The sequence below is a fragment of the Sinocyclocheilus rhinocerous genome, unplaced genomic scaffold, assembly GCF_001515625.1.
Source record: "Sinocyclocheilus rhinocerous isolate Xijiao unplaced genomic scaffold, SAMN03320098_v1.1 scaffold2666, whole genome shotgun sequence".
In the NCBI taxonomy this organism is placed as follows: domain Eukaryota; kingdom Metazoa; phylum Chordata; class Actinopteri; order Cypriniformes; family Cyprinidae; genus Sinocyclocheilus; species Sinocyclocheilus rhinocerous.
In genome coordinates this window covers 227,909-255,655 of record NW_015641019.1, presented here as the reverse complement: position 1 = coordinate 255,655, position 27,747 = coordinate 227,909, and the positions used below count along the sequence as shown (strand labels likewise).

At 38.5% G+C, this 27,747-nt stretch overlaps 2 protein-coding genes across 2 annotated transcripts in view; one reads left to right on the top strand and one right to left on the bottom strand.

Annotated features, from left to right (window-relative positions):
* The window catches only part of LOC107753912 (B-cell lymphoma/leukemia 11A-like), a 25,188-nt gene extending 13,005 nt beyond the window's left edge, over positions 1–12,183 (bottom strand). Inside the window, exons 1-2 of the mRNA XM_016570185.1 lie at positions 11,882–12,183; positions 8,872–9,207 (exon numbers count right to left, since the gene is read on the bottom strand). Of these exons, the coding sequence (XP_016425671.1) occupies positions 8,872–9,207; positions 11,882–11,936 (391 nt within the window). The 5' untranslated portion in view covers positions 11,937–12,183. The remainder of the gene's footprint in view (positions 1–8,871; positions 9,208–11,881) is intronic.
* Positions 12,184–14,752: 2,569 nt separating this feature from the next.
* LOC107753897 (centrosomal protein of 170 kDa-like) lies at positions 14,753–27,468 on the top strand. The gene is made up of 18 exons (XM_016570169.1): positions 14,753–14,827; positions 16,835–16,990; positions 17,475–17,564; positions 17,664–17,742; positions 17,968–18,026; positions 18,220–18,373; positions 18,456–18,593; positions 18,848–19,321; positions 20,022–20,407; positions 20,550–20,678; positions 20,872–21,007; positions 21,090–22,463; positions 22,558–22,801; positions 23,588–23,693; positions 24,018–24,200; positions 24,639–24,785; positions 25,617–25,668; positions 26,795–27,468. The coding sequence occupies exons 2-18, from the start codon at positions 16,886–16,888 to the stop codon at positions 27,031–27,033; spliced, it is 4,095 nt and encodes a 1,364-aa protein (XP_016425655.1). The 5' UTR covers positions 14,753–14,827; positions 16,835–16,885; the 3' UTR covers positions 27,034–27,468.
* Positions 27,469–27,747: the final 279 nt, after the last annotated feature.

The following is a 27,747-nucleotide window of genomic DNA, read 5'->3' as shown; positions in this document are numbered from 1 at the left end:
GACAAATCTGAGCTTATATATATAGGTCAACCACTAGTTATAGTCCATACAAATGATGTGCTAGATTCCAAGTTTTCTGAAGTAAAATGATAGCTTTCTGTGACTGACCAAAATGTAAGTCTTTGTTCACTGTAAATCTTTCCCTCTGCTACAACTCTGAAATCTCATTTGACCATATATTCCGATCTGTCATGTGACAAGCAAGAACCAATGACCAGTGACATCAAAATTGCCATTATGTGTCTAAAGGAAAATTTTCAAATTGAACACAGTCATTGTTCTGAATTTACAGTGCTTTCTTTTTGGATTTGGACACCTTTCGTTGTACAGAAAGACTGTGAACTTTGAGTGTGATCATTCGTCCTAACATCTCCTTTAGTGTTTAATGAAGAAAGAAAATCATTTGCCTCGTTCATCATTCAGCGAGTAAATGATGACAAGGACTTTTATTTTTAGGCGAACTGTTCAGAGGTCATTGCATCTAGGTTTCATAGCTGATTGCCAAGACGTGTATGTATATGTTTTCCAAAAGCAAAACTCAAGAAACCAAGGACAAGGTTAGATTTTTGACTCAATGATTTCAGAAAAGTAAACCACAGTTGCATTTCTGTCAGGGAGCAGCAATAACAGTGAAAGGCCAAACAATTTCCCTACCATAGTGGCTGTTTCCTGAACTCTTCAGAATAGAGGAAGAAGTCAATGGACAAGGAGAGCACATCTAAGCGACCTCCATCTTGATGTGGATGGCCTTGGCTAGTTTAACCCACACTTTCACAAAATAAATTACATCTAACATTAACAGAGTTGTGGAAGAACTAAAACTTTTCATGGATGGCTGCAAAAAGAGATCATGGTGAATGTATAGCCAGTGTCTCTCCACATTCAGAGGAGATATTGAAAGGCCGTCTACAGCTCAAGTATTCACTTCCCAAACAAAGCTACAGAGCACCATCTGGAAGTTGTGGCCCACTTTGTGGGATCGGACACGCGGTATGGCACACATATATACACACACACACACATATTGAAATAGAGAATGTGAAAAAGAGACATCAACAGAAAGATCGAGAAAACAGATAGATTGAGAAAACAGAGCAATGTACCCTATCGTATTTACACACACACATACCCAACAGAATTGAACACAAAGACGCACAAATTCACTTTGAGAAACCGTGACACTCAGAGACCCCTGCTGTGTGTGAAAGCCCCCTCAAAAATCTGCATAAATACATATGCAAATGTGCGGGTCAACTGATAGACAAGTGAAGAGCGTGCAAAGGAACATATTTATCCATCTCTATGCGAAACAGATATTTTCACAAATGTGTGATTTTCACACTTCAAACGAGCTTGATCGTGTTGCATTTGTCTTGTTTCGCCCTAGTAGCTCTGAACGGTTTCATGACACCCGTCGTATTCAATTCACAATGTATATCTCTCAAGTATCCCGCTCTTCATTGTCCTGTGCTTTCAAAAGAGGTTCATTCAGGTATTCTTTCTTGTGTGCATGCATGTGTTTTGTGAATTGTCTTCAACACAGGCACGCAAGTGAAGACAAGGCCAGCCAACCGGTTCAAACCAGTCCAAAAGTCAGCGCCTCTTTTTTCCTTTGGCCCAAAAAAACGAAACAGAAAACCTAGTGGTATTTGATATACAGGCAGCAGGTATGAGGGCTGCGTATGTGTGTGCACATGACAACTAGTCAGATTTAAAAGACCTGGAGCTCAGCCAAGTTAATCTAGAAATGGACAGCCACCATCAGGGTGAGAGGACGGCCCTTCCCCCTCCAGCAGTTCTCGACTTGACCCTCCGTTAACCTAAAGAACACATGCTCAGTTAGCACTGCTCTCCCTCAGCCACTTTCTCTGCCTTTACCTCATTCCTTCTTAATTGTTACTCTTTTTTAAGGAACAGTTCTTCTAAAAATACAAACAAAACCTGTCTAACTTTATTTCTTTCACGGAACACAAAAGGAGATATTTACTGCAGACAATTCAATGAACAATCACTATTGAATGAACACGAACAGTGACCATGGTTGTAGAGACAAACTTTTCAGTAAATAACTTAAAAATGAAAATTTTGGTCTGTTCTAAGTAAGTTATCATAATGATAATTTATACGGAGTATTTTTTATTATACTTATGGTCTTTTTCTTTCTTTTTTTTTTGAGTTTTGCAGTTTTGGTTACCATTCACGTACAGAGTATGGTACAGTGCAGCGTGAACATTCATCAAAACTTCTATATTTGGGTTTTACAGAAGAAAATCAGTCAGACAGGTTTGAAAGGACATGCATGTGAGTAATACGCACACAGTTATATTGATTATTTATATGGACTATTTTAATGATACGTTTATGGTCCTTTTTTGCTCTTTTTGGAGTTTCGGGGATCTTTTATGTTCAATGTATGGAAGAGAGCAGCATGAACATTGATCTATATTCTATATTCTTCTATATTTGTGTTTTACAGAAGAAGGTCAGTCAGAAGAGTTTGGAAGGACATGTGGGTGAGTAACAAACATGCACAAAGTTATTCTGACAGTTCATATGGACTATTTTTATGGTACTTTCATGGTGATTTTTTGCCCTCTTTAGAGTTTTGATGACCATTTACATTCAATGTATGAAAGAGAGCAGCATGAACATGGATTTAAACTTCTATATTTTTTGTTTTACAGAAGAAAGTCAGTCAAGATGGGTTTGCAAGGACATGCAGGTGACAAACATGCACAAAGTTATCATTTTGATAGTTCATATGGACTATTTTTATGTTACATTTATGATGTTTTTTAGACATTTGGTCACCATCCACTTTCAATACATGGAAGAGAGCTGCGTGAAGTCTGTCGGACAGGTTTGGAATGACGTGGGTGAGTAAGTGATGATTTTTTTGGTGTATGCTTCAACTTTTTTCAACTGAATTTCTCATTCATCTGTCTGGTTTCCTGACTTGTTTTGGCCACTTTTTTGTGGATGTTTCTCTCCATTCCTGTCTCCTTCCCTCTAAAGCTCTTCAGTGAGCGAGACATAGATCATTCCGGCGTCTCCTCCCCCCCTGCTCTATTCAGGATAAACAAAGTGGCTCAAGTTCAGGCCCCACCCCGGGACCCTTAAACAAAGCCATCTATCATGCTGTCTGGCCCAACCTGTTTGGCCACAGCCAGGGTTGCCTCAGCCTCCGAGCCCCTGCCCTGAGCACAATCCCCCCATTGTGTCCCTGCCGGCCTCTTCTCACACCCCATGACATAGACACAGGGTTAAGTCAGGCTCCGGAGGAGAGCCAGCACCTGTGATGGGGCAGATAAAGGTACCGCCAGCTGCACTGCATCTTACTTGAAAATTAAACCCAGGTGCTGATTTCTTAAATGTACTGTGAGTCTAACAGTAATAGTGAAGGAATGAACTTAATAAAGTAAGCAAATTAAATATTTTGTTTACAAAACTCTTTAAATACTTCACTCAAGTACGCAAATGCATTGACAGCAAACTTTACTTAATGTGTTTTTGCCTTATTGTGACCTCCGGTACTCAAGGGGGCGATATAGTTAACTTCAAATGTGACATTAAATCAGATGTATGATTCAGGTAGCTAGCTTCAAACATATTAACTTTAACTAATTTTCTTAGTAATCAGAACAGAAGTTGACACAAAAGAAGTACAAAGTGCAGTCCAACATATTTCACAACAAATGATGGCATGAAATTAAACTAGCATAATTTAGAGCATTTACATTCACATACTTGCATAGAGTATGTATGGGGTCTTACATTCCGATTCAAATAACATAGTTGTGCAATTCAACCCAAACTAATTTATCATGGATGACCAAATGTACACATGCAGGTTTCATCATGGCACACATTGAATTACACATCAACAAGCTACCTCAATCTCCTTTCGGTTGCTAATGTTTTAGAAACACTAAATAATCCATTATGTGGCATCATGTAGCACTAATCCAACTACATTCTGTTTGGAGCGATCAATCATTTATGACCTTGGCTCATGACTGATACATGGGAATCCAGTAGATGTTTGTTTACATTTTATGCAGTGTTCATTGTTATATAAAGTTACTGTTTCAAACAGTGAGTCTTGAAATAAAAGACTCTAAAAATAGTTTAATGGTGCACAGCTCTGTTCTGCTCTGTTTATTTCTCTAGCGACTCAGTCCTTCTTCGCCTGACGCATATCGACTGAATGAACACATAATGGGCTAATCAAATATGCAAAATAATTGGCAATTACCTGGAGTAACTAATGGTCATTAGAATTTACAACAAGGGTGCCATGCATATTCATAAAGCAATCAAGGCTTTGAAGATTAAAGAAGTGCTTCAAATTCAAATGAGCCACAGAATATTATCAGTCAGATTCAGAGAGAGAGAGAGAGAATGTCTCCCAAGATAAAAGACAAAACATTTTGTTACATTCTACTTCAGTGATTCTATTGCCGTAAAAGAGCAAAATTAAATACTCAAGTTCAAAGAATTGAACAAATTAATCAGGCTCTTTACGGCACTACTTGTATTGTGCTTTATACAGCTGATGTCTTTACATATTATTAAATGACTATTTGCCCTCCTATTCATTGTCTATAGTCATTTCCAAGTCCAATGCTCAGAGTAAAACCTTTAGGAGTCTTAAGTATCTTTACAGATGTGCATTGATGTTGACTATTCTCCCTGCATCAAAATGTGTTTTATTTCACAGTGTAGCAAAACTATAGATGTCGTTCAACTGCAGTGCAACCACCTGACCCAAAAGAAATTGAGTTTGCATGCAAAAGCATGAATAAAGAGGTACAACCTAAAATCTAGATGGAGACAGACAACAAGAGAGAGAGAATTTCAGGGAACCATGACCCTAGACTCAGACAGTGAGGGGCCTCTTGGGTCTTTATCTCATTCTATAGAACACAGATAAGACACACCAGCTGCAGACCACACACACATATATTGAGTCCAACATGTTATAACAATACCTTGTCCAGGAAATACCCAGAATCAGAAAAGCAAAAAAGTATGTTTTCCCTAAATTAGCTGCATATCATCGAAAACAGTCACACTAATGCATGGGTAAAATATTTTCATTTAGAGGATACACCGCACATTTTTATGGATTTATACCCATGTTTTATGTTTTTTGCGAAAAAAATAAAGCCAAATCAAAGCTAGTACTGTATAAAGCATGTACTGTATATTTTATATTGCCAACAATATATCAACACAGAGCTGCAGGCAGTTTTGTATTCTCAGGGCAAACACTAAATAGAAGTGTCTACAGTTCAGCTGGCTGGCCACACTCACACACAAACACATCTGTACACACACACACACACACACACACACACACACACAGGTGAGTCGGAATATCATATGCTCCTGACAGATCTGATGATTGCATAGCTTAATGCTAAATGCTAATGCTAAATGCTAATGCTTAATGCTAAAGAGTTGTGTGCCAAACCAGTCAGTAAACGATTTGTGCATGTGTGTCTACAATAAATGTGTCTTTATGCATGCTCTGTTATGCAAACAAAATTTGCTTTAATATACTGTTTATAGGCAAAGTGTATATTTTATGTGCTACAAAAGTCTCAATTTAAGCAACTTTTATTGTTTTAAGCATCTTTTAGCTTTTTTACAAATGTTCCATGTAGTCCCTTAATTAATGATGCCATAAACCTGCATGTTTAATAATTACACAAGAATGTAAAAATGCAAAATAGAATGCATGTCACACTGCAGGACACTACTGTTAGTTCTTGAAATGCCATGTCAGCTACAAATATATAAACCTCACCACAATACACGTTTCGCCTGCTCTGTGCCAATGTCCTGCCATATGCCCAATGAAAAGGAACCCCTTGGCAGTGTCTGCCAAGTCAAATGCGCTGTCATGTTGCATCAAAACAGACTCAGCAAACCACACACAAACACAGACACATACACTACTGCTCAGACTCGCATAAATAAACTAATCAACCACTTTTTCTGACATAAGTATTAAAGAAACAATATTAAATCTCTATCAGCATAGTAGTTACTCAGGAAAACGTTACTGCACAAAGCTAAAGGTATAGGCGAGTTTAGTTCTAAATTAAATATCAACTTTGTCTCAGATGTTTCTCTTAAAATAAATTTCAAGAAATAACATTTGAGATAAATGAGACCATTTTAGACAAACCAAGAATATAGTGCTAAGAAATGAATGTGGATAGCAGGTCATATAATTTGATCTTGAAAAATTCAATGAGAAATGTTTGAGTTCATATTGAAATCACTGACACATTTGAGTACAGTTTAAGACATTGTTGAGATCTCTTCTGAAATTCCAATAGAGCCAAACAAGGGTCTTTTTCTCAGGAGAAAAGTAGAAGATTTCAGTACAAGTCTTTATTTGCTCCACTTATTTTCTTTGCTGTGTAGGACAAAAAAAAATTGAGATATTAAAAAGATTTGTCATTTATGATTTTTCTTTTTTGAGCAAAGCCTGTAAAGGTCCTCAGTAATAGTGCACTATTGGGGATCCCCAAACTTCCTGTCTCCCGTTCCACTTGCTCTCCTCCAGCTAATGATCCATAACTCTCTCCGGTTAGAGAATAGTGGATCAGTGCCAAAGACATCAAGACACCAAGGCCAAGAACACCAGAAGACACCGGATAACATAACAGAAAGAGTCCATTTCATCGCAATTTAGCAGTTACACGCAGTTAACGTGCAATGTAAATATGATCTGCACAATAAAATATAATAGTTAACTCATCATCAAAGCTCTTCTCCTTGTGTTTATAAGATGAAGAGCTGCTTCTAAAGTCTGTAGGGACCAGGAGACAGTACAACGCTTATTAAACAACAATACGAGGCAGGATCATCTATATCAGCCTCAGAGAAAATGGCTTCACGTGGATGTACTTAAGAAAATAACCCCAGAGAGATAGCAGATAAGGGGGCAGGGGAGGGAGGTCTACAGAAGGGGGTTATTGCCTGAGCTCATCGTCTGACCGCTCGGGGGCATTCAGACTTGAATAAAATGGGGGTGTGATGGGGTGTTGTTAAGGGGGGTATTAAAAGCTGCTGTGTCCACATGCATATCTTAAATTGTTTATCATGCAAATTTCTCCAAGCGTGAACCTTTAACGGATTCACCATTTACAGCCGATACAGAATTCCATCTGTTGTGACGGACATCTGCTTGCATGACGCGACCGCAGACTGGAGATCACGCATGTGCTTGACATGTAACGGTGAAAGCGTGTGACCTGTCTGGAGCGGGACGGGCAAACACTGAACGTCCTGAGAGATACTACGAGGCGTACATAAAAAAATACTTTCGGTTGCACTTTATTTAATGTTGTACTTGGTACAGTGTAATTAATTATACAATTAAATCACCAACATGTTCTTACTATAGGGTTAGATTAGAGTTTGTTTTAGGGTTTGTTGCATGCAATTGTGGGTAACACTTTATTTTAAGGTGTCCTTGTTACACATGTTACATGTATTTACTATTATAATTACATGCAAGTAACCCTAAAACAAACCCTAATCCTAACCCTAACCATATAGTGCATGTAGTTAATTAATATTATTCAGTACTTATATGTATAATTACACTGTAACAAGGACACCTAAAAATAAAGTGTAACCCAATTTTGCATAATTGACTGTACTGTTACTACTATAGTACATGTAATAAGGACACTAGCTACGTTTACATGCACCCATAATCCGTTTATAATCAGATTGATTGCTCAATCGGATTGAACAGCCTTCATGTATAAACCTCGATCTGAATGAAATTTTAGTCGTATTGGAAGCGGTGGAAAAATTAAGTATATAAATGCTTGAGTCAGACTAATTTCTTAATCAGATTCAAAAATTCCTTACGTACATGATGCTTCTGTTTACATATGTTTTATGTCATACGAATGTGTGGTCAGTGGATGAGAACAAATATTTACTAATACTCACTAAAAAAAACTTCTGACATAAATGTCAGCTTTGTTTTTGGATATGTCATCAAGGCAAAAATGACAGTAGATCTGGTGGCATATATATTTTGTTCATGTAAACAGAACTTTCACGATCTGAAATCAGACTGGATTCATTCCGATTGTAAACATGTAAATATACCTATTGTAAAATAAATTGCCTCTATACTTCTTATTCTATCTAGAAATACATGTAGATGTTTTAACAAACCTCATCCTAATGTGACCTCAAGACAAATGGCAACTTGCAAAAAATGTGAATATAAATGTAATTCAAACTAAAATTTGTCCGCCACAATCCAAGCTGATAAGAGCATCCCAACGGAAACTGTTTTAATGTGAAAGCCTAAAAAACTAGCAGAGGTACTGTAAATGCATAACTGCTACATAATATCATAATATGTGCTCCATGTTTTTCTTCTTTCCAGATACGCTGTGGTCAAAGCAAAGGGAAACACTCTCTCATAATTAGAAAAATGACTAGAATCAGTAACAATCTGTGACAGGCCTTGCCTTGGACAGCTGAAAAAAATTATTTTCTTTTTTATCAGCATGAATGTGCCATTCTGCAGCTATACATTTACTGGAGTGAGATTTGACCTTGCGAAAACCACACTAAACGCAGCAACATCTGCGAAAGCCACATGAGAGAACTGAGAGAATATCCATTCATACTGACAGCAAGAACACTATTTTAGTGAAGTGCTTTCTTTCCTGAAAAAAAGGACCAAACTCAAAAAGTGGAAAGCTGTAAAACCATGAGCTATCAGTAGAAACGTGTTATCCGTCAAGGCCTTCCAATTAGAAGTTTCGACTTCTTGCAAACTCTCTCATAGGTTTGCTCCAGCCCAAACATCTGGTACTCTACCTGTTAAATGTTCCTGCTTGGGTCGTAATCCATACGGCGTGGAGGCTAAATGCTCCTCTCCATGGGGCGAAACTTGAACTGCCACCTCCACTGGGACGCAGGCTCGCCGCAGGCCTGCGGGTGGAGGTGACGGTGGCAGGTCTGAACCTTTCTCCATGCATAGGCGTCCTTGACACTGCCTGCGTTTGTGCTCGATGAACACCAGGATATCAGCCAAAGGAAACCTGGAGCGGCACTGACCACAGGTGAGGAGGTCCTGGTCCCCTTTAGGGGTGGACGGTTCCGATCCGGGATGGCTTTCCCCGTCCTCTGGAATATCTGCCGTCACAGGCTCGGCTATGGTAGAAGAAATGAAAGGGAGGTGTTAGAGAGAGAAATAACTTCCTGTAATATCCACGCTGAAACCTGATAATGACTTGATAAGTGTTAATTATATATGTACCGTAAGCGATAATTATATTAATTTCCATATAAATGGAAGAGGTGTTGAAATTTGCAGTAATGTAAGGTTTTATATGTCATATATAGTCAGGTGTCATATGGATGCAAATCGAATGATTTTACACAGTTTTAGTTGGGTAGAATAAACACATCCTGGCTCACAAAAAAAAAAAGGTTTTGCTAACTTTCCCTTTAAGTTATAAAAACAATTGTTCTGAATCAGTTTCTTAAATGTTTTACATTTTTTCTTGCTTAGACAAATGTTACATTTTATTTTTGCCAACATTATGGGAACGTTGCTTTTGAATATTCTCTGAAACGAGTAGTAACAGTAATAAAAACGTTAGACGACCATCCAACTAAAACATTTTAGGAGAAACCGTTCCATCAGTGATGTATAAACAATGTTTTTGTGCTAACATTTTGAGAACATTATTAAAGACCAGATATTACCTTACTAGAAGAATGTTAGGAAACCCTTTCCAGAACATTAGCTAAAGTTCTGAGAAAGATCCCTGTTATTCGGGATGGTGATTTAGAAACAATAATATTCATATTCGTAACATTTTCCAGTGCTACAATACATCGGCACAGCATTTGTGCCAGGAGACATCAATATCTATCCATTACTGAAATGCTGACACTTCTATCAGAGGAATACTGACAGTCAATGAAAGGCAGATGCAGAGAAGATGAGAAACCAAAGACGGAGAGAAAAACAGTGGTTGCCCAGTAATGGTAAAGAGGAGGGCGTTGTTCACTTTAGTTGCATGACCCTGTTCATTATCCTGCCAATCTCACGTCTTAATGAACCCAACACCTCAGAGAATCAAAAAATAGATTCTAATTTGACTTCAAGATGATTGGAACCCATTTAGTTAAAAGTGCTGGATCCCTCTGAACTGAGGTTAGCTATTGAGGGGAGTATGTGGGGTAGTTCCCAGAAGGAGAGCCAGAACATATGAAAGAGCAATCAAAACCACATCATGCGTCTGAACTGGGCTGAAGGAGACTGTTGCCATCGGTGGTAGGTTAACCCTAATTCTGTGTCAGGTCATGTGGGACAAAAGGTGGGGGCGACAATACATGAGTCTCCGATGAAGACTAAAAACATGCTCCAGTATTTTAATCAATCCTCTTTTACTGCTTTTTTTTTTCTTTCAAGACGTGCTCGGAAGATGCACAGTTCTGTGTTCTGGAACATAGCCTCAAATCAGACCATGTGTTGGACAAACAGGTGTAATTCAAACCTCTTGTGAAGCATCAGGAGAGTTTGCAAACAAAATTTGCAAAGGCAAATATCAAAATCAATACCACTGTTAAACCATTTGAGATTATTTCAAATGATTTAAAATTGTATACATTTTTTTTCAACATGATAAACGCAAATTGTATACTAAAAAACATATGGGTCAACGACATGGTGCTTTTTTTCATCTGAATATGAACAGAACGGAAAATTGTACACATCTAAGTACATGGCAGATGTGTTTTATACTAGATCTTTAACAGATTTCTCCTTGTTATCATCTCAGACATTCTTTGTCATTGACCCATATGTTCTTCAAACCAGTGTTTACATAAAAAACACTGTAAATGTATTTTGAACGGAAAATGTGTGGATACACTTAACAAATGAGAGTAGGCTGGGCTCAAGTTCAAGTTCACCGAGTAGTGTCTCATCTTGAACGGACCATCATTTGTTAATTTTCTGCCCCCTAGCGGCTACACATTGCAACTTGTGTCTCGCGATGCCGTATCAGTGCTATTAGAACATTATCCACAGAATAAGGATATAAACCAAACTCTAATAGATCAAGGGTAAACTTCACTTCTATGTGGAGTACATGTAGATTTTCTCATTTATAATGACCTTTATGTTATGTTTGCTAAGGTTTTGACGCGCAACACTTGAAGTGCTGAGAGCATCGCTGGGGGTTAGGCTATAACAGGTTTGACATGATAGATGCTTAAAACCAGGTTTGTATATCCAATGCCTAGGATAAAACTAAGATAAATTGTGTTTCACTTAATAACAATCGTTCTTTCACTGAATGACAAACAAATTCCCGTTTCAATTCTTGAAAATCGTAGAACAGAAGGAGGAAGTTGAGGAGAAAAAAAAAACACTTTCTGAAATCAGCATGCACTTGTTTAGTTTTTGAAAACAAACATTAGCCTGCATATTAGCTTACCCATAATAGTAATAATCGTAGACTAATACACATACAAAACAAATTTAATAATTAATTTAAAGCCTAACATTAAAGCCCAAGGGAAGCTCTAGTTTGGGCTTTTAAAATATCTCAAGGGAAAGTGAACTTAGAGCTGAATTTTCTTTTTAAAATCTTTTAAATGCTAACAAATTACGCTTGATTTACTTCACACACACATAAGCTATATACTCACACCAATGCATAATCAACCTTCACGCGTTGCGAATCATTGCGAAGCGCAACTCAACAGCAAAACGCGCTTCGTTCTTACGAGACGCACCTTCATTAACTCTATTTAAAAACGTATTTATATGAAATGCATTATGAGCTATCAAGACTCCCCGTAAACTTACGCGAAAACTCCCGTTTGCTTAAGTGCTGGGGTTTGCCCTGCTTGCGGCGAGACATGTTGGACACGGTCTCAGCTGGGTTCACATTGGGAAGAGCCAGAGTCTTCAGAGAGTCCAGAGTCAAAATCTTCTTCAGCGATGCATCGGGTATCCCACATGAATTACAGAGATTAGTACAGAAGGCGCGCGTGTAGTGACAAGACGCTTGCGTTGGGCTTCATGGCTTCTTGGAGAAGAACTCAAGACAGGAATGGAAAGTAAGCGAAGCCCCCTGAGCTGCTGCAAGTTCAAGTGCGGACGTGACGTGCCAGCGAACTTGACCGTCCAGAGGTAGATGATGGACATGGATCTGCTAAACACAGGCAAGAGGAGGACGGCTGCGAGTGGGAGGGGGTGAGATTCATAAAAACCAATGATGGGCTGCATGTGAACCATAGACCCCAGCAGCCAATGGGGAGAGAGAGAGAGAGAGAGAGAGAGAGAGAGAGAGGTGTCTGTTTAGAATAGAGAGAGAGAGAGAGGTGTCTGTTTAGAATAGAACCAAAAACATGAATGCATGAAGGATAAAGGGGGTCAAAATTATTGGAATCATTCATCTTTCCGTTCTCTTGTGAATTTTTTATTTAATTTTTAATAATTATTTATTTATTTTGCGCTGCTTGCTTTTAAGTGAATGGGAACAGTGCCTCTCATTCTTATTTATTACTATTTTCAACCTTTTTGGGTAATAATCCTTAACAAATCTATCTGTTCTCGCTGTTTTGCAAACTCTGCATCTTGGCGCTGTTCTAACAGTCTTGAGGGAGTTCCCACATGTGCTGGACACTTGTTGGCTGCTTTTCAATTACTCTTCAATCTATAGGCACAGCTATATTTTGCTCGCAAAATTATATATCAAACATTTAAACAGAAGCCGTTACACTGTAAAAAATGACCGTGAATTTAACGGTAAAAGACTGTAAAAATGCTACAGTAAAAACCTGTTAAATGGTTAACGGTAAATTCCCCTACTATATACGGTGAAAAACTGTATTGGACATTACATGTATTGGACATAAATTTTATGGTAGTATACCGTTTTTGGAAGTGAAAAAAAACGTATAATTTACAGTGAATAACCGCAAATTGACATTCCCAGAATTCCCTGCATTACATTTCAAATTTGATGTTTTTTGGTTGAAATAACTGTTTCTTCTTAGTTTTTTCTTATCAGTTTTGTATATTAGGGTTGTGTGTTACACCTAATGTTGTTAAATGAATGTTTATTGCATTATTTCAGTTTCATGTGTGTTACCATGATGGTGTTTGGTGTTTGTGTGAATGACACTGTGCACCTTCTATACATGTTATTATTTAAAAGCTGCTTGTGATGGGCTTTGGTTAATCATGTGACTTTCTCATCACCACCTGCATTTGGTGGTTATCAGTGTATTACAAAGGTACAAAACAGATTTCAGTACTTCAATAGGTTGGTATATTATATCAGTTAATGAAATTACGGTATTTAACTGTAAATTTAAGTTAAAACCGTAAAACCTAAAACGTTGCTACCATATTTTTTACGGTAAAATTCCGGCAACCACAGCTGCCGGTTTTTTACCGTAAATTTTACGGATTTTTTTTTACAGTGTAGGTTAAAAGGTGTTTTGGATAATTAGAAGCGTTTATTAAATCAGGTGTTGCATACTGTATGACAGAGGCCCGTTGAAGTGATGAAATTACTTTTTCTGAAATAATACAAAAAAAAACCAGTCAAAAATCATCAGTTTACAGGACAAAGTTTTGTAGCAAATAAATTAATGTCAACACAAAATAGGAAATTCACAACAACAACAAAAAATCATCCATGGAGCGTCAAAGAAATAAATATTGATGGTGAAAAATCATGTTCGATATGAAGGATATAAGGTTTATTGTTGACGCTTGGGGAAATCATCCCAAGTGTCATATACAATTTCGCCATCTAGTGTTGGATGATGATAATTAGAAGCGTTTATTAAATCAGGTGTTGCATACTGTATGACAGAGGCCCGTTGAAGTGATGAAATTACTTTTTCTGAAATAATACAAAAAAAAACCAGTCAAAAATCATCAGTTTATAGGACAAAGTTTTGTAGCAAATAAATTAATGTCAACACAAAATAGGAAATTCACAACAACAACAAAAAATCATCCATGGAGCGTCAAAGAAATAAATATTGATGGTGAAAAATCATGTTCGATATGAAGGATATAAGGTTTATTGTTGACACTTGGGGAAATCATCCCAAGTGTCATATACAATTTCGCCATCTAGTGTTGGATGATTAAAAAAAAAAAGTAGTAATTTATTGTCTAAATTCATCAATGGCGAATAGATGAATCTGACGGGAATCGGAATGAACTGTTAATACATATTTAAAGAGTAAAACCAAATAAACCTATCAATCATCTTTTTAATTTTTGTTGGATTACGTGTTGTTGTGTTTTACAAATCTTTTACATTTAGTAAGAATGCCACACTATTATTTATATTAATACGTTTTGGAATAATCTACTTTTTTGTTTGTTTTATTTATAAATGTATTGTATTTACTTAATTGTACATATTTATTTTTCTTTTGTTGTCGATGTTATTCAAGTCTCTAGGTCTTGTTTGTAATAGATATTGGAAAATTGTTGAAATAAAAAAAAGTTGCTTATACTTAAACGTCCATAATTCCATATTAATTTCTTATGTCTGAATATACTGACAAACGCATACAACAAAAGTAAGCACAAATATAAGATGAAAAACATATATGCTGACCACAAGGAGCGCTTGTCGTCTTGTTCTTTCTTGACACCGCAGCGCCATCGTGCGTCAAGACGCGCAGCTGCACCTCAGGCTGGGATGGGCAGAGCAGCGCTGCTCCGCGCGCAAGAGCAGACGGATGTCATTTATGGAATAAATACATTGGGATTTATTAGGTAAGTGATACACCGTGTTTTATAAACTAACCACAATTTTAATGGACACATACGGTTTTAAGTTTAAGAGCAAATATTTTGCATGATGGAAATGAGCAATTGGCTGTCATGAGCTCTAGAGGCGACCGATCCGGCCTATTACGGACTGGAGGTCTCTAACGGCGTCTGATACGTGATGAAAACAGTAGCACGCTTATTTAAAAATATTTAGGCCTATACATGCGTGTAGCCTATAGGCTTCACCTCATGATCGTTATATAGTGTATAGTGTAAATGCGCACCGTTCCGTATATAAAAAGCAAGTATTAAAATATGCGCTGGGTGTATATGGTGAGCGACTGTATCTTAGAATAAACATCAGATCTGTCATTACCGGTGCAGAACAAGGCCAATGCTTGAAGGCAGAGGCGGAGACTGACGCTCCTCTCACACGCAAATGATGCGCTGCCTCTTTAGATGACGATAATGATGATGATGCACATATGCATATAAGGTTATTCTAACCTAAATATTTCCGCTCAAAAGCTAAAAACCCACGCTACATTTCTATAAAAGAAAATCAGGCGTATGCAGCTTTATGTAGCCTATGTATGTATGTATTTATTTATTTATGCATTCTAGAAATGAGACGTTTTTCGCAGAACAGAAATGAGAATGATGGAAGTTCTAGCATTACAGCAACGGGAACTGGGCAGATGGACTTAAATGACATGAAAATGTACTGTTAATTGGTATCATTTTTCTGATGCATCATCTTCTTGACATGCTCACTTATTTGTCTCTTGTGGATTGCTACAGACAAATTGGGTCATAGCAGTGTCCGGTTAGTCAGCATGCTGAATTGAAGATGGCTCCCTTTTGAATCATGACTTTGGCATTTAAATTGAACTGGCCTCATCCAACAGGAAGGTGAATTAGAAATCTGTGGCAAAGTAAACCGACTGCAAATTCATCACAGGTCCCATTTCCTACTTTTTGTCAAGCAAACAACATGGTATCAATCAGACGGCAATACCAGGTAGCCTACCAAAAAACATTGATATGCCATTTTAAGTTTTGTTTGCTTTTGGTGTTTTTTAATACTAAAATGTCTTTAACTACAGTCATCCACAAGCCACAAAGATCTTATTGACTTCATGGCGAGCAAAGAGGACGTTTTTGCACTTTGTTTTAATCGATTATCGGTATATATCTTCATAAATCAGTGTGGTTTTTTTCTCTGTGTACTAAAAGTATCTGAAACAGGAATGAGAAAGCGCTCTAAACGATTCAGTGCGTGAGTAAGGTGTCCGAATTATTCGCGAGCCACTGATTCAAACGATTCAGTTGGTGAAACGGCTCAAAAGATTCAATGAGAAGAAGCGGTTCAAAATAACTCCTTCAAGAACAGGACATCACGGATGATGCCTTTTGATTCTAGATAAACAACACGCGATGTGATTGATGAAATATTGTTTGGAAAAAATTATTCTCGAGGTTTTGTTACTTAAGCACTGTGTTATTGGTATAGGTCTAGGTAAGCAAGTCTCATTTCTCATGGGTCCCCTTCGCTGGTTGAAAGACACATAATTGCTCAAAATATTGAAAGCATTAAAGAAGAGAACCTGATTTCATCTTTGTAGAAGGGAAAGAGGTGCATTGTATCGGTTGTTAGAGGAGTCAGCTGCCTGTCTGGTGCTGTGCAATAAATTATCAAATTTTTTCAGGAATGGAGGAATTCACTTCCACAGGGTGTATTTAGCCTCATTTACTACTCTTTAAATAATGCAAATTTATAGAAAGCATTGCTCATGCCAAGCTGTATGGCCCCATTATTATCTTATATATAAGACTAGGATCTATCAATATGTTTGTTGATTGTTTGTTGTAGTTATACAGCAGATAAATTAGGCTACTTTAATTCCTCTATATTCACCTAATACAAGTTGAGCTGAGCTTGTCTGATTCATCTGTTGATTAATTCAACTGTCAACTGCTGGCAACAGTTCCTCTATGACCTCTCAACAGAATGACCTAAAGAGAGTTCAGGAGGAAAAGAGGAGGCCTGGTAAAGTCAAGATGAGTTTGACATCCTGGTTCTTGGTGAGTTGTGGGGGAACAAGGCACCGCCTTCCCCGGGAAATGATCTTCGTGGGACGGGACGACTGTGAGCTTATGCTACAGGTAACATGATCACTGTCACTCATACACAAGCAGGAGAATCATGTCATTGTCCCTTTAAGGTTAGAGTCAGCTCTCCCTGGATCCATAACTGTGTATACTGTATATGGCACTTTCCACAAACGGTGTACACTTTGGTCTTACCCATGTTTTTTTTGTATTTGAGAGCTTTTATCATATTATCTAACATAAAATTAACACACATGAAAAGAAGGCAAACCAATCAAATGTCTGTCAAATGTGTGTCATGCACTTCCAATCAACCTTGCTATCAAAATGATCTTTAATTTATGAGAAAATTGGTGCCAAACTAGTTGAGTGATCACCTATTTTGTACTCTATTTGTGTAAAATGCCATGCAGAAATTTGCTGAGAATTCAAAGATAATTTCCTCCAGCCCACCTTCACCTAGAACCCGGCATCCACTAGTCTATTACACAGCCAATTATTTATTCCCATAATCCTTTATCTTTTCTTTAAATTCCAGTCTCGTAGTGTAGACAAGCAGCATGCTGTCATCAATTATGAAGTAGCTACAGATGAACATAAAGTTAAAGACCTGGGCAGCCTGAATGGGGTGAGAAATGTGTCCATTCATAATATATATATTAATTTTGTCTTCAATGGAATGCTGGAAAGCATGTGGTGACAGCTGACCTCTTTTCCTCTTCTGTAGACATTTGTTAACGATGTTCGTATTCAAGAACAGCAGTATATTACTTTGAAAATGGGTGACAAGCTACGGATCGGCTATGATATCCTTTCAGACGCAAAATAAATCACATTTTGATTGTTAGGTTTGATTTGTTACACTTTAGTTGGTTTGTACAACCTCAATATAACATATTGGCTATGTTTAAAAATGTAAAGACCAAAGTATGTACTATGTAATTATGATTGTACCAATTTTATGCATGCATTTGCATTTCTATATATATATATATATATATATGTATTGTTTTCTCCTTAACCCATCTTACATACCAACCTATTTACCGTGGTGCGTGGAGAGTTACATGTTCCAGAGGAAGCGCTGAAGGTAATAAAAATGCAGTAATACACAAGCATTCAAAAGTTTGGGGTTTAAGTTAAAAAAGTAATTTTTATTTAATTGATTTTACCGACTTAAGGCTTGATATAATCTCTGTCAATATGCGATTAATATGAGTCAGGCCTATAGGACAGTATCTAGTATTCTGTCTTGACTTTCTTACTTTTACTTTAATGGACAGCACGAAAAGTTCACCAGTCAGTTTCAGCTAACCAAGAAGCCTTCGCCATCAGGGGAAACCAGCAAAAGCCCAGAGGCCAAAGGGTCAGAGGGAGGAAAAGATGCTGAGGCCAGACCTTCAGAACCACCACCAAAACCAGAAGAGAAAGTGTCAGGTGAGTAGAAGATGGGTTGTATGTGTGTTTACAAAGAGAGACATGTAGCTTATCAAACTCAAGTATCTCAAACTTTCAACAGGAGACATAGCTATGTTCCACAGAGGAACCCCTCTTTATGGACAGCCATCTTGGTGGGGTGATGGGGACGCAGATGATGAAAATTCTGGGAAGCACGATGCAAAGGCCTCTGAGCAAAAACAACCTAGATTTGAAGCAGGTAAGATTCACTCTCAAAAAAAGGTACAAAAGCTGTCACTGGGGCAATACCCTTTTAAAAGAGACTAATATGTACTATTGTACTATGTGATATGTACTAAGATAATAATATGTACTCTTGAGGTACACACAAAAATGCTCCTTTTGAAAAGGTACTTCCCCAGTGACAGCTTTTGCACCTTTTTTCTGAGAGTGTACATTGTTGTCAAGTTCATTTGGTGTGATTTCACTTGCTAATGTTATGCATTCATGCAGGCCGTAAGGACACCGCAACAAAGACGCAGGTAGGGCCAGGAGCCACAACACAGAATTTGGGGACCCAGGAACCAAGCTACTTTGAGATCCCCTGTAAGGAGACTCCTCCAGTAGGTGGAGACACAGGAGAAAGCCTCGCTACTAGTTCAGAGGCAGTTGCGTCAGCTTCCACAATCCCTGCTCTGGAGGGCGGAGCACATGGACATGCCTCCTTCACTATAGAATTTGACACAGTGGCTTTGGGGAAGGGCAAAGAGCGAACTTCAAAGGGCTCTCAAGACCATCGACAGCGACCGAAAAGAGGGGCAGGGGAGGAGCTGAGTGCCTTGCAGGCTGCCATGGTGGCAGCGGAGGTAAAGGTGGCAGATTGGCTGGCACAGAATGAGCTGCCACTAGCTCGCTCTGAATCTGTTGCTGAGGAGGATGGAGACAGCGTGAAGAGTGATGTGCCGGTTCAGCTGAGGAGCCTTAGAGGTAAGGTGAAGGAGTGATGAGTTACTGTTGGTTCTATTTGTTTAATGCTGCGTATAAGGGTCAGAAAAGAATAATAAAAGTGTCTAGATGTTTTAAAATACATCTTTCAAGGTAAAAAGTAACAAAAAATCAAATATGATGAATTTTTAATATAATACATAACACAATGTATCATTTAATACATAAATATCATTACCTTGTCTGGTGAGTTGCACGACATGACATTTTACAACTGGAAATAACCTTGTCATTAAAAAAAGTCAAATCATCTGATATTTTAAGAGACTTAAACACAGAGCCACTAAGGTCTGCAGGTGCCCTCTGTACAGTAGTTAGTAGTCTAACAGTTTTGTTTTTCCTAAGAAATAATAAAAACAACTTACTAAGTTTTCTTCTTGTAATTTTTTTAATGAAGCATTCTTTATCAATATCAGGAGAGTTTTATCACTTTGACATTTCTTAAATTACACCCTTTAAGAAGCTAAATGAATTTTTGTTCAGAAATTAGGAATAATTTATTGTATGAAAGAATTGCATTTTGAGCATTTTTGAATAAATTAATAGATGCTGTCAAAAAATTGTGGATTATCTTTGACCTATGAAGGACGAAATGCCCTCTGGACACCATTGGCTGCATTCACTGGTGATTGGTCATGTGCTTTCAACTATGTTTCTTTATGTTTCTCTTCCTCTTTTCCAGGCAATAAACATGAGGATGGCACACAGAGTGACTCAGAGAATGCGCTGGGAGAGCAGCTCGGTGGCCGGAGGGTGTTCCTGCAGGAGCATTACATAGGAAGGCAGGGTGTGCAGAGGACAGAAGGGCCTTTCTGTGGGAGGGAAGATCTCTTCCAGCACAAACCATCAGCTGCAGATAAAAAGATGGCACCAGTAGGGGGTGAAGTTGGCAAAAGAGCTCACCATTCTTCGCCGCAGAAAACCAACGTGCCCAGAGAGCAAAGCACTGGGTCTCAAGAAACTCCAAATAGGGGACATATAGATGACCAAAGTGACAGAGAGACCTACACAATTGAGCTGGAAAATGGCAATGCTGAGGAGGAAGAGGCCAGGCGTATGATTGATAAGGTAGACATGCAGAAGCTTAGAAACTATGTTTTCTCATATGGTTGAAGATGTCAAAATTGATAGACTTTGAGTCCTTTGTGAAATGGCAATGACTGGTCAGTTTCTGATATGCAATAATGATGCTGAATGTGTTATGTTTTAGGTTTTTGGGGTGGAGGATAACCAAGCCCTGACTAAACTGCGTTTTCCAAAACACCAGAGAGATAGAGGAACCATCTGTCCGAGATCTGGAGCCATGGAAACCAGACAAGCTGGTTATGTTGGTGCAGAGGTATATCAGTAATAATTGGCATAATTTTCTGGAGACATTATAAATTCCTTGACGATATTCTGTAAAGACCATCGATATCATCTTCAAAAGACACTATGTAGGCTTCTTGGAAACCCAAAGCTTTCCAAGTTGTCTCAATCATTTGTTTCTCAGATTTAAAAAACTCAAATTTACTGTCCATTCTTATTTTAAGGTGCTACCAGATGACTTGGTTGTAGTAGGCGGTCCAAGGTGGGTCTCACAGTGGGCAAGTTTGGCTGCAAGTCATATACGGACGGATCCTGAGGGATCCGGGGCTGAACCCACCATGCTTTCCACAGATGAAAAAGGTTCAAGGGCTGTTAAGCATCTCAAAAACACTTTGGTTTTATATTACAGTTTGATTTTTATGATTTTCTTTTGTTTCAACAGCTGATATCCGTGCATCTGAACGTAAAAGAAGGACTCTCCCGCAGCTCCCCTTTGAAGACTCTGCTATGGATCCACTGGCTCCTGAGGGCACACAGAGCCAATCCAGCCAAAAAGTCCCTTCATCAGAGAAACAGGATCTAGAACTTCAGGAGAAAGTAGATAGGATCAATAGAATCTCTAAAACTGGGCAAAGAGTTTCAGGAATGGCCTCAGCTAGCATGGACGTAGATTGGTCCAAAGTGAACAAGCCAACTCCGCCCAGAATCCAGAGTAAAGTTGGTCAACAAGGAGCTCAAGCTAAAGAGATAGAGAAGAAACAAGATGATGGGAGACGAAAGAAAGGAGATGAGGACCGAGAGAAGACAGGGAAGCCTCTACTGAGGCAAGAGAGCTTTACAGTGGAACGGCCGACTGCTAATGTTCCTCTAGAGCTCATACCTTGCATCGATGGACCCAGTGCCCACCAGCCCAGGGAAATGGGAGTCATCAATGAGAGCATTGATGCTGCCACCATGCTAAAAGACTCAGAGGCTGTGGCTGCTTTTCTGGAAACCACTTTATCAGACCTTGCAGATCCACCGAGCTACTCCCTGGAGGGGTCTGTCTCACCTGAATCTGACATTGATACGACAAGCACGGTCAGCCAAGCTGGAGGAGAAAGAGGGCGTAAGGCAGCCCAAAGGAAACGATCAGCTGGAGGTCCAGGCCGTGAAACAACCAATAAAAACACCAGTGCCAACGAAAGAAAAGCCAAAGCTCAGCCCTCTGGCTCAGCTGGCTCCAGGGCTTGGACGTCTCTCGACCTGACAGACGATGACTTGAGTTCTTCTCTTACCCAGGACGCTTCGGTAAAACGACCTCAGGGCCGGGGTCAAAATACCAGCTCTAAGGCAGAGCCAACAAGTGGCAAAACCAGAGGAGCAAAGTCGACTATAGCTCCTGCACCGGCCAGCTCTAAACCAACCACCCTTCCACGGCCCAGACCCACACGGGCTTCCCTTCTTCGCCGTGCCCGACTGGGCGAAGCTTCTGACACTGACCTTGCTGATGTCGATCGCATGTCTGTTGCTTCAGAGGTCTCTACCGCCAGTTCTGCATCGAGGCCTTCGGCTGGGCGCAGGACTGTCTCTCGGATTGAAACGCTTGCTCAGCCACGGAGGCCACGTGTGGGCTCTCCTTCAGCGCGGAGTGACTCAGAAGCTACATCAGGCAAGATCAGGGGCTTTGGCCCACGCCCTGCCCCAGAGAGTGCACTGCGGCTTGGTCTCCGCTCTACAGCGGCCTCTTCCTCTGTAGCGGTCCCCAGAGCAAGAGCTAACAGCGCTTCCAAACTGCCCAATAAGTGTCCTCCATATGTTCAAAGTACACCTGCAGGTCAGACCTTTGGGTAAAAATGTATTAGAAAGGATAATTGGCTGAAAATGTTTCAATTGAAACAATCTTGTTCTGTTATACGTCTTCCTTATAGCTGGTGGAAGGTGGCGCCGGGTACCTATCGAATACGCTTCTACCTCAGAGGATGAGTATGGCTCTAACCGTCACCCCACTCAACACACTCGCCCACACCAAGTGGCTCCACGGGTGACCCAGCTAGGGGGTTCAGCCCCTGCAACACCCAGCCCTGGAGGCATCTCCATGTTGCGACACCAGTCTAGCAGAGAACAGGATGATTACATGAGAGACTGGACTGCCCACAGTGAGGAGATCGCCAGGTAATAGCTAACAGCCAGTGTCAGGCAAGCTACTCAAAAATATAGCAAGCTAAGCTACAAATTACAAAAATTTGGTAAGCTAAGATGAAGCTAGCCTTTAGAACTAGCTTCTATAGCCTACTACAATGAAGCAACTTCATAATCTGTGATATATTTAAAAATGTGATTTGTTCAATTGCCTGTTTATTAACAAAACATGCCCAACAGAGGTGTAAAAATATTATATTGCAATTTGTTGTGCATGTCTGTTTTTTGAGGTGATAAAGTAATACTAATATGACATTGCATCACCATATACAGTCAGGGCAAAACACTTTTAAAGGATGTCAGTATTAAATTCTTTAAAAAGAGTTTTTATAGGATGTGCATGTTTTCAAACATTGCTCAAAGAGTCATTTACACTACCGTTCAAAAGTCTGGGGTCAGTAAGATTTGGCATGTTTTGGAAAGAAGTTTTATTGCACAGTTTAACACATCTTGCTAACAACTCCAGCTGATTAAAACTCAAACTATCAGATCTATTGCTTTGTGGGCAGCAATCCGACATATGGTGCAGCAGCACTGCAAGTCCTTTCCTGATCCTGTTCTCCTCTCTCCTCTCCAACTACCACTAATAGCATCTTCATCTTTAGTGATGCTCATCACTGCTTATGTCTTAAAAAGTCTTTATCAGCTACCTTTGTATTACAAGCAAAATCTGCTATTACTCATTAATTGATCTAGTAAATTAATGATTTACTAAATTTATTAGATCATTAATTTTTTGTATTCGTTTGATTGTTACAGAATCAGTCAAGACCTGGCTAAGGATCTGGCCATGTTAGCACGTGAGATCCATGACGTTGCCGGAGAGATTGACTCCGTTAGTCCTTCCTCTGCTCCCGCAGCTTCAGTGAGAATACAACAACATCATTACCAGAGCATTCCATATTTATATGGACCATTTAATTCTTTGGTGCCTGTAGAGATCTATATCAATACACATCGACAAGTCTGTGAAGGACTTTGGTTTTGCATGCTGTGCATTGTTCACATAATTAATTCAGTAGTTAATTAAATGTGTGCTGGCATGTTGATGGTTTAAGAGATCATGATCCAATGCTGTTATTTTGAGAATATAGGATAATAGGACAATAATGCATGCAGGTGGACATGCTTTGACAGTAGTATGTTCTATAATCAGTGATATAAGCAATCATCTTGCTGCCTCTCTCAGGCTGAGGACCATGTGTTTGAGGATGTTCTGGGCAGCGCTCCAGAGCTCAGTGGCAGAGGTGTGGAACTAAGACATCGCGGTGCTATCAGCAGTCAGGATTCCCGCGCCATCCGCCGCAGGACCTGGAGCAGAGAGGAGGTAAATATTCTGAATCTCAAAAATCTTACAGCTTGCACCCTGTTAGTTAAAATCATGATTAGACTGTATCTGTTACTGGAAGTTCCAATTTATTTAGTTGCTTATGTTCCACAAGAGGGCGCTGTGTTTATTTTTTGTCATAACAGAAAGCGGAATCTTGACATGTGTCTCGGAATGCACCTTATTTCTTATAGTTTAGTTTTTATAAAGGCTGTGAATGCAACATGTTAAATTAGTATCATTAATTATAAAAATAAAAAAAAAAACCTAATGCTATAATTTCTTTTTATATTTTCTTCATTTATTGTTTAATCAGTTTGATTTAAAAATGTAGACAGTTGAATGGCCCTTTTTATTAAAATCTTTGCATTTTATGTACAACCTAAAATCAACTTAAGGGAATATTTATGAAAATGTTCCTTGTGCATCTTTGACCTTGACTTGATATGCTTTTATACAAGTGTACAACATTCATAATTTTAGTTTTGGAAGCTCTTTTGGAAGGCCACACATTCGATTTATTACTGTTCATGCAGGATTTTATTCAAAGACAAGGATCGAAAGTGGGAGGAGATTGAAAGCAAACTGCAGGCAGAGAATGAGGTGCCTCTCCTCAAGACCTCTAATCAGGTGAGAACAATTTTTTTTTTTTTAACAATGGTAAAATAATATATTTATTTATTTCCAGATATATATTTATGTATTCTTAAATAATCCCAAACATTTATGAAAAATATTTCATTATATGTACAGTATATGTACAGTATGTACAGTAAGTGTGCTACACGTTTTGGTAAAAACGTTGGGTATGACCTACCGGTATATATATATATATATATAAATGTGCTGCATTAGTGGAAAGTGCCAATTACCTTCCTTGTTTGTTAGTCATTTAGGATAAAAGCATCTTCAAAGTGAATAAATGTACATTTAAACGTAGGGGTCTGAGGACTTGTACAGGTTTTTTTTTTTTTTTTTTTTTTTGGAACGAGATTGATTATTCTTCCATTGACCGTGAAGCTGTCCTGATGTTTTGGTAGATTTCAGAGTTCATACATCACAGCCGTTTCAGCTGAGGATCTCTCAGCTTAATTAGACTGAGCTTTTGACTCATGGTTTGTCACGGTTCAGATTAGGTTTGAGGCGCACCACCTCTGCTCAGTGACAGGCCAGTAAATCTAACGCTGTAATGCAGGCTGGCCTGAACTGAACTCTTGGAACTTCTGAAATGAAGAAGCTGTTATGCAGTGGAAGAGCACAAAAACCACGACGATCAAATTGAACATTCTCGATTTACAGTGCTATGATATTTATATGAGTTTGACCAAAATCATGTCAGTGTTACAAAACTGAATTAAACAGCTATAGCAACATTATTTTTAAAAAGTTCATAAAAAGTTTGAAGTTCTGGCAGAATATGATGGTTTTCTATTGAGTCTTTTTTTATTTGATCACTCTCAGGAGATTTCCTCCATACTCCAAAATCTGAAAAGAGTGGAACGACAGCTGCTAGGTAAGCAGTACTGAGGTGTTCTTGTCTTGTTCCTTTTAATGTCTACCATGCAACATCCTCCTGAGACCCAACAAAAAAAGTTTTTGGTATTTAGTGTCATTATACTGTAACTTTGTGTATAATATGATGTGGAAATAAAGTGATTTTAAGTCATGCATGTTTTTCCAGCCCTCAGATAACTTTATTTGGCATCATTACCAAACCACTAAGTTTATTATTATTAAAATCTACCATTATCTACCGTTCAAAAGTTTGGGGTTGGTAAAAATTTTGGATTATTTAATGTTTTTTAAAGAAGACTTATGCCCACCAAGGCTGCATTTATTTGATCAAAAATACAGTAAAAACTGTAATATTGTGAAATATTATTACAATTTAAAAGAACTGTTTTCTGTTTGAATAAATTTTTAAATTTGATTTATTACTCTGGTGGTAAAACTGAATTTTCAATAGCCATTACTCCAGTCTTCAGTGTCACATAATGTTTCAGAAAACTTTATGTTTTGGGCTTATTTTTTCTTTTGCCATTTTTTCAGTATTTTTCTATGCACAATAGAGTACATATAACGTACTGTTCTTCTTTCTATAACATTTTCTTACTTGAGATGTCATATTTAAAGGCAAAGGAGAAGAATTTGTCATAACTAAACCCCCATACAGGGTGCGAACTACGGGGGAGCTAGGGGGAGCTCGGCTCCCCTGAAAACGTGATTTGTGAAATTTTGGGGGGTCTCAAAAAATATGGACAATGTGTTATTTTGACCCACCCCCCTTATATAAAAACAACAACAAGTGGGCTCCCCCAAAGACCACGGTATAGTTCGAACACTGCCCCCATATATAACCACAGAATTTCCAACTCCACAATTTCTTCAAGATACAGTGGGACTTCAAATATGTGATGATATATTTATAGTTTCAGAGAAATTCACTTAACACCAATGTTCATCCACAGAGTCTCTATCCTGAAACGTTCCCAGGAGTATAGATCCAAGGGTTGATTGTTTGTTTGTCTATTTATTATTTGACTGAATGATTAATTGTCCTTAGTTGCCTTGGTAAATCAGATATATCAGATATACAAGATACTCAATAAATATATTTTTCTTGAACTCTCAATCCCCAGTGATTGATATAATGGTGGACCCTGATGGCACGTTGGATGCTCTAAGCAGTCTGGGTCTGACCAGTCCACTTATGGCTGAGAACAGAGTTAGTCCTGGCTCACAAGGTCCAGCTGGCAACCAGGCTGTGGACGTATCCACGAGTACAGCAACACTTCCCTCTGCCTACTCAGAGGTCGCAGAACGAGATCTTGGCCTGCAGGAGAGAAGCAAAGAGCAGAACACTGCCGATCAAAGCTAAATTACTCTGAACAGTTTACACTGAGATCCTGCACTGGTTTCCAAAGGCCAGGTCAATGGGACTTTTATGGGAATAATGTGAGGTATGTTGTAAAACTTCCTATATGGCACTGCATTTAAAAGTTTGCTTCATAAATTCTATGTATCCATGGACGTATTTTCAAAAATTAAAGAAAATATTTTGAAATATCTATCAACTGTAACATCCCGTAGAATTACTGCACACAAGCATTAATTATTGTGAGTGTTCGTCTTAATAATCGGCAGTACTGTAGATGTGCCCAGAAAGATACTGACTGTTGAACAGGAAGTGAATTGTGAAAGTGTTAAGCTATGATTTACCAGAAACTGTGTTCATGCTGTGCATTGTCACGTGTAACTCTTTACACAAAGGGTTCAAAATTAACACTCTTCATGCGCCAAACTGACCAGTTAAATGGTATTTTTATTAATAACAGTATCTGAGCATCATAGTATCACAGCATTTACAAAAGTCCATATTATGGATATTAATTTTTTCTTTCTTTGATAATTAACTAATATTTTATTCAATAATACATTAAAAGATTGTTTTCAAGAATAATATCATATATTTCAGAGATATAAAAAAATATATATCTCAGGTAAGTGTATTTATCCTTACCTCTCAGGCAGAGTCAGGTAGGTGGTAGTGTGTTTCCAATACATTCTTGTTCTCTCTCAACAACGCTCTAAC

Excerpts from the sequence above, each read along its gene's own strand:
- LOC107753897 (XM_016570169.1), top strand. The coding sequence starts at position 16,886 with ATGAGTTTGACATCCTGGTTCTTGGTGAGTTGTGGGGGAACAAGGCAC. Across the intron at positions 18,027-18,219 it reads TTCCAGAGGAAGCGCTGAAG|CACGAAAAGTTCACCAGTCA; the intron begins GTAATAAAAATG and ends TTTAATGGACAG. Across the intron at positions 22,464-22,557 it reads TGTTCAAAGTACACCTGCAG|CTGGTGGAAGGTGGCGCCGG; the intron begins GTCAGACCTTTG and ends TCTTCCTTATAG.